General features: G+C 36.9%; 1 protein-coding gene across 1 annotated transcript; it reads left to right on the top strand.

Annotated features, from left to right (window-relative positions):
• The first annotated feature begins 6,118 nt into the window (after positions 1 to 6,118).
• LOC145632716 (uncharacterized) lies at positions 6,119 to 7,287 on the top strand. Its single transcript, XM_081685059.1, has 2 exons — positions 6,119 to 6,747; positions 6,972 to 7,287. Exons 1-2 carry the CDS (start codon positions 6,119 to 6,121, stop codon positions 7,285 to 7,287), a joined length of 945 nt encoding a protein of 314 aa, XP_081541185.1.
• The last annotated feature ends 347 nt before the right edge of the window (positions 7,288 to 7,634 follow it).

The raw sequence follows: 7,634 nt of genomic DNA, 5'->3' as shown, positions 1-7,634 counted from the left end.
TCGATTATGATTCGACGTGAAAGGTACTCATCACTGGGTTCGGTTTTGGGGAGACACAAATGGGTGTCTACACCGACCTGATTATAACCCGCAAATTATTGACTTGAACCGAACCCGACTCAAACCCGAGAATGACCCGACTTGATTCTAATCCGCAAATTATTGACTTCAACCAAACCCGACTCGAACCCGAGAATTCCGCTAACCCATTTTAACTCCTGAAACCCTGAATAAAAACTGACCTATTGTTCACCCAACCTAAATGTAACCCGACCGAAACCCGATAAGATGTATGACCCGACGTGCCCAACTCAAGCATGCCCAACCCGAACCCAACCCGTATGGGTTACGGAATTACCCGAATCGACCCGACCCAAACCCGATCAAATTATCTAAATAGACAGCTCTAGTCTTGTTACTAATATCATCATATTAGATTGTTTTCAAAAAAAAAAAAAAAAAAATCATCATATTAGATTTTCCCAGCTTGGTTTCACTATATTTTTGGATAAATCAATTTACACCCATGATAAAAAATATATACACCCATGATAAAAAATAATATGGAGAGCGAGCGGAGAGCGAAAGAGCTTTCGAGTGAGGAAAAAGGGGTAATTCCAAGTTTCTCTTCTTGAGAAACAAGGAGTGTTTCTCATAGGGATAAACTTGTCTTTTTAGCTAGTAAATCAGGGATAAAAATGTAATTCTCTAATTTTTTTTTCTCCTTTTCCACAATTACTGACATTTTAGATGTACCATTGAAGCAACTTCTCTCCTCCATTGAAGCACCTTTCTCTCCACCATTGAAGCAGCTTTTGAGGTTAAAAAAACACTTACCCTCTAGGGTTAACAATGTCCTTTCTTTCTCCACTTTTCTTAGGGTTTTCGTAGAACTCGGCGGCAAAGCCGCCGAAAGAAACTGCCGGAAATGGCTGTCAAGATGGTGGGTTGGGGTTGGTCTATGCTGTGGTGGTGGGTTGCTGTCTAATCTGGGTAACAATTCCACCATTGTTACGTTGATAAGTTCAAAAGAAGGAAGCAGGAGAGAGAAGGGAATGAGGGACATGAGTGAATCAGCAACCAAAAATAATAAAATATTATTAAAGTTGCTTTTATTTACAATTCTTGCCATTTTGAGAAACACTAAATGTTTCTCAAGAAGAGAAACTGGGGCTCCCCCAAGAAAAAGACCAAATGTCAAGATCGGATAAAAAATTCAAGAGAACTCCAGAGAATTCTCCTAGCAATCATGCTGATTATCAGATGAATGAAATGGAGACTGAAATCGTGCCTGAAACGGCTGAAATGGAGGTGGATAAAACTCCACCAGAACATCGATCTTCCCACAAGCATATGACTGGTAAAGGTCATGGTGCGGCTGGAAATAGTTATGGTCAATCAATGATGGTGGACGATTGGGAATCTGATGATGATGTCCCGTTGGATTGTGATTCTGATGATGAATCATGCCCTAATTTTCTGCTTACGAAAGAAGAAAAGAGAAGACTACGCCTCCCTTGGCAGAATGCCCTTATCATTAAGCTATTTGATAAGAAATTCAGTTATGAAGTCTTTGTCAAAAGACTACGGCTCAAATGGAATCTGAAAGGGGACATATCTCTGACGGATGTAGGTTTTGATTACTATGTGGTAAGATTTACCAACATGGAGGATCATCATCATGTTCTTACTCAAGGCCCGTGGATTATTGGGGATAGTTATCTTACTATTCGAAAATGGATACCTAATTTCGTTGCGGATGAAGCTCCTATCAAGTTCTTAACCGCTTGGGTTCGTATTCCCTAGTTATCGGTGGAGTACTTTGATAAGAAATTTTTGCATAAAATAGGATCAAAGATTGGCAGAGTGATTAGCATTGACAAGAACACTGAATCAATGAGCAGAGGACAATATGTTAGGTTTAGTATTGAAGTTGATCTGTCCAAGCCATTGCTTTCTAAATTCAGACTCAATGGTAGAGTATGGAGAATTCAATATGAAGGACTAAAGCAAATCTATTTCAAATGTGGCAAGTTAGGTCATAAAGAAAGTGATTGTGAATTTGAGGTAATCATTGACGACAAGGGAGATAGAACTCTCAAGCGTATTGATGATCCTGCTAAAAAACAGAGTTCAGTTGTTAGGCCGGAGGAGCGTGACCAATTTGGTTCTTGGATGTTGGTATAAAGGAATACTAGGATATATTCTCCTAAGTCCAAAGGCGATGGACAACAGAAATTAACAGAGAATGCTAAGTCCAAGGTTGGAATTAATGTGCCAAAACCTCAGACTTTGCCCAAAGTGGCTCAACAAAAATCAACTGACAGTGCTAAAGGTGCAGCAGGGTCCAACAAGCGAGTGAATAGCAAATGGTCAAGATTCAGCGTTTTGAACCAAGAACATGAGATGGAAACGGAAAAGGAAATCTTGAGGCCTAACCATACGGCTGTAAATAAGGAAAATTTAGTTGAATATTCAAATGGGGAGAGTGATTTAGTAATCAAAGGGGCAATTAATTTAGGAGAAGATAATAATGAGGTGATCAAGGATAATTCCTTAGGACTTAATGGACAACTCGGTATGGAGATAGACTTAGAGGTGAATCAACTATTGATTTGGGTATATCTTTGAAGAATAATTTCAAGAGAGATCAAAAAGATTTGGACACCTATAGACACCCATTTGTGTCTCCCCAGTGGAGTCGCCAAAAACTGTGGGGAATAAATTTCAAGAGTTAACCCCTAGCTTGAACCCCACTGTGATCATACACTAAAGTACGGTGGCGTCCAAAAGGGAAGAAAATAGAGCAAAAGAGTCGCCAACAAGTTTTTAGGAACTTGTAAACCGTTCACAGGGTGAAGGTTACACCCCTTAACGATCCAAGAGATCGTAAACTCCATAAGGTCTTGAACCAAATAAGGGTTCGGGGATGCAGGTACAAATCTAACCTAAAAGAGATTGAACCTGCCCTAATAATAGGCTTCTACTTTATTCAGATCGTATTCATGTTCGCTTTTTGACTAACATGCAATCAATAGGATTAACCCTAAACCTGTTTATCTATGTTGGTTGAATATTAATGCACAAATAAATTTATTATTGGCGATCACTTAAATTATAATCAAATTAACCCTAAACAAGATTATTAATTATCTTATTAAGCGTGATTACAAGTACCAATTCCCTTTAAACATGCATAGAAGGCGTGATCAAGCAATAACAATAAAATATAATCAAGCAACATATAATAATCATAATAAATTATAATCATAATAATAATCAAAACAATAATCATCATAATAATAATTATAATAATCATAATCATAATAATCATGTTAAAGCATAATAATAGCAAGACCCTAGGCATGATACTAACAAGATTAATAACAAACCCTAGCATGTCACTAAACAATAAAAATCAAAGCTTTAGCCCTAACATGATACTAATAATCATAAATATTAGGAAGAACATAAAAGGCATCATACTTTTAATCATACTTGATATTAAAGTTACCCTAGACATGATACTAGGAAAATCAAATCGCCCTAACATAACATTAGGAATCATAATAACAACCTAAGCATGATTTCTATATCATAATATCAATAAATCAATTAAAGCACTTACTTGGTTGACTCGTACCTCTTTCTAATAACAAAATACGCACGTTAGTAACTTCAAGGAAAATAATAAACAAACAATTAAATTAAATAATTGAAAGAGAGATTTGAAACCAAACCCAGTGATGAGTACCTTTCACGTCGAATCATAATCGAATGAAGTGAAAGTGTGGAAAATTTAGTATTGCGGACAGTTTTAATTTCTTTTCTCTTCTCTTTATTTTTGAAAACTTATTTTAAGAAAACAGTCAATCCAGTTTGTTTGGTCCATGATATGGGTCCAATAGTGGTGTATTTGGATGGGGCTTGACAAGAGCTTTCCAACGATATATTATAAGCCCAATTCCGATGAATATTGAGGAATTTATGGCCAATTTACTAAACTGAGCCCGGTTTGAGCCTCATATGCGGCCCAATGATCTAGGGGAGGGCCTAATATAGATTTATCATTCCTAATGCAATTAGGAATGATTTTTTTTCTTCTAGATTCTTCTAGAAGGTTCTTTTCATTCCTAATTCAATTAGCATTGATAAATAGACTTATGTTGACTTTTCAGAGTTTTAATTAAAATCAAAGAGCATTTTTGAGGAAAATACGATTTTATCCTCCTGTACGGTAATTTTTATCAGATTTTAGAAAACGCGTGAATTTCTGAAATCAGCGCCAAACGCCAGCTGTAGCGCCTGGCGCTACGCTTGGCGCCTGCAGCCAGCGTTGGCGCTGGTTCGTTCTTCTGTGCGCCAGGACTCTGTTTTGTTTATTTTATCTTTTTGGCTGATTTTCTCTATAAATAACGTATTAAAAACTCCGTTTTTCATTCACCTATGACCAGTTTTCAATTATAATCATCTAAAACCAATTTTCACCTACAACCAGTTTTCAATTCTCGCATTCTCTTCTAATCCATTTCTTTCTCTCTTTTTTCTAATCTCGCTTTTTTTACATACAAAATTCCACATTCGCAAGATCTAGAAACACCTATCCATATTCGAAGTTTCCTTCGCCCTAGACGTGAAAGGTTTAATTTCTGAGGGTTTGGTCCCAAATCTCTCTTTCAATGATTTAACTTAATTGTTTGTTTATTATTTTCCTTGAAGTTACTAACGTGTGTATTTTGTTATTAGAAAGAGGTACGAGGCATCCAAGTAAGTGCTTTAATTGATTTATTGATATTATGATATAGAAATCATGCTTAGGTTGTTATTATGATTCCTAATGTTATGTTAGGGCGATTTGATTTTCCTAGTATCATGTCTAGGGTAACTTTAATATCAAGTATGATTAAAAGTATGATGCCTTTTATGTTCTTCCTAATATTTATGATTATTAGTATCATGTTAGGGCTAAAGCTTTGATTTTTATTGTTTAGTGACATGATAGGGTTTGTTATTAATCTTGTTAGTATCATGCCTAGGGTCTTGCTATTATTATGCTTTAACATGATTATTATGATTATGATTATTATAATTATTATTATGATGATTATTGTTTTGATTATTATTATGATTATAATTTATTATGATTTTTATATGTTGCTTGATTATATTTTATTGTTATTGCTTGATCACGCCTCCTATGCATGTTTAAAGGGAATTGGTACTTGTAATCACGCTTAATAAGATAATTAATAATCTTGTTTAGGGTTAATTTGATTATAATTCAAGTGATCGCCAATAATAGATTTATTTGTGCATTAATATTCAACCAACATAGATAAACAGGTTTAGGGTTAATCCTATTGATTGCATGTTAGTCAAAAAGCGCACATGAATACGATCTGAATAAAGTAGAGGCCTATTATTAGGGTAGGTTCAATCTCTTTTAGATTGGATTTGTACCTTCATCCCCGAACTACCAGTCATGGTTCCAGACCTATTGGAGTTGACGATCTCCTGGATCGTTAAGGGGTGTAACCTTCACCTCGTGAATGGTTTACAAGTTCCTAAAACTTGTTGGCGACTCTTTTGCTATATCTTCTTCCCTTTTGGACGCCACCGTACTTTAGTGTATGATCATAGTGGGGTTCAAGCTAAGGGTTTTAACGCTTGAAATTTATTCCCTACAACACCAATAACGAAATTGGTAACAAGGAATATGATAGAATATTGGGTAATCCCAATCAAAAATCTTTTCTTAACAAATTTCAAGATTTGGTTACCAAAAAAAATAAGGAAAATATTGAGCCAAATATTGTTAATATTGAGCCAATTATTGCCACTGGTCTTTCGCATCCTGGTGTTCAATTTAGTGAGGGTGGTTTCTCAATTGTGTCTCACACTCCTTCTCGTTTGAAACAACAGGTTAAATCTAGCTCAAGTGACCACATTGCATCCCCTTCTAATTCCCATCACCTTGGTAACTCGAATTCCTCCTGCATACGGGGCATTGATGGATTATCCGATGGATGGTCCAACACCAATCAAGGTGCATCCCTCGACAGACAAAGCGCAGATCCAAGTGAATTCATTCCTGCCACCTCGACATAATCCTTCGGAGATGTTGGTGACAGTGGAAGTCCTAATCCAAACAGATGGGCCAATGAAGGCGTTGAGAGACGCGTTCGTGAGTCTTCTGCCTAACATTCCTAGTAATGTGTATGATCGTTTCCCTATTTTTCCAATGTTTAATATGTCGATAAAAATCATGCTGTGGAAAGTTCAAGGTGTTGGAAGTAAATTAGCCGTAATTAGTGAGCTAATTAGAATTAATGACCCAACTATTTTAGCGCTTGTAGAAACGCATATAAGTAGTGAAAAAGCTCAGAAATTTTGTGATAAATTTGGATTTTCGGGCCAAACGAGGGTTGATTCCCAAGGTTTTAGTGATGGTATATGGCTTTTCTGGAGAGAAGAACTGATTGAGGTGAATGTGTTAGATAATCACTCTCAACATATTACTGTGGAAATTAAAAAAAGAGAAGAGGACCCTTTGATTTTCTCAGCAATTTATGCTAGCCCCGATTCGATCTTAAGAAAAGAATTATGGAGGGAGCTAGAAAATATCAGTAGAACATTTACTGGTCCGTGGATGTTAGCTGAAGATTTTAATGACACTTTGAGCATGTTAGAGAGAATTGGTGTTAGAGGTTCGGAGATGGAAAAAAATGTAAGGCGTTCTCAGATTGGGTTGATGAAAATCACCTCATTGATCTTGGTAGTTCCGGGCCGGAGCACACTTGGAGTAGGGGTCTATCGGAGGCTACCTATAAAGCAGAAAAGTTGGATAGGGCATTAGCTAATGAAGACTGACGTTTAAGGTTTGAAGAAGGAGCAGTTCGAAATTTGACTCGCATAACTTCGGATCACTGTCCTTTTTTGATCTCTCTGAATGGTTTTTCTCCTATCCCAAGAGCTTTGAAACCATTTAGATTCCAAGCTGCTTGGCTTAAGCACGACTCTTTCGAAGAATTTGTGTGTGACAAATGGAAAAACAATGAGCCCCTTATTCCATTCTTGAAAGTTTTTGCAGCAGAGTTGAATATATGGAACAAGGAAAAATTTCATAACATTTTTCGTAAAAAATCAGAACTTTGGGCTCGATTGGAAGGGATTCAACGTGCCATGGCTAATGTTGCTCCTCTCCATTTGCTCAAACTCGAAGCTGAATTGAAGAAAAAGATGAATGAAGTGTTAGAGCAAGAGGAGCTCCTATGGTTCCAAAAGTAAAGAGTTAAGGCTATTTGCGATGGTGATCGTAATACTCGATATTTTCATTTATCCACCATTATTCGAAGAAGAAGGAATCGAATTGAGACCTTGCAAGATCGTGAGGGAAATTGGGTGAGTGATCAAGTCGAGGTGAAAACTTTGGTCATGAACTATTGGCGTGATTTATTCTCAAAAGAGGCTAATGCAGGGGATAGAAGAGGTAACACTTTAGGGTTGCTTCTGGACTATTTTCCGCACGTCAATCAACCTGATTGGGAGCTCCTCACCAGACCATTTGCTATATGTTAAATTCAAGCGGCTATTGTGCAAATGGACCCTTATAAAGCTCCTGGGCCGGATGGATT

The sequence above is a fragment of the Chenopodium album genome, chromosome 5 (genome assembly GCF_948465745.1).
Source record: "Chenopodium album chromosome 5, dcCheAlbu1.1, whole genome shotgun sequence".
Taxonomy (NCBI): Eukaryota; Viridiplantae; Streptophyta; class Magnoliopsida; order Caryophyllales; family Amaranthaceae; genus Chenopodium; species Chenopodium album.
The sequence above is the reverse complement of the archived record's forward strand: the minus strand, read 5'-3'. Positions and strand labels throughout refer to the sequence as shown.

Bases quoted from the DNA above. Each gene is read 5' to 3' on its own strand.
- LOC145632716 (XM_081685059.1), top strand. From the start codon at position 6,119: ATGTTGGTGACAGTGGAAGTCCTAATCCAAACAGATGGGCCAATGAAG. The intron at 6,748-6,971 runs GTTGATGAAAAT...TCCTATCCCAAG, and splicing joins GTAAGGCGTTCTCAGATTGG to AGCTTTGAAACCATTTAGAT.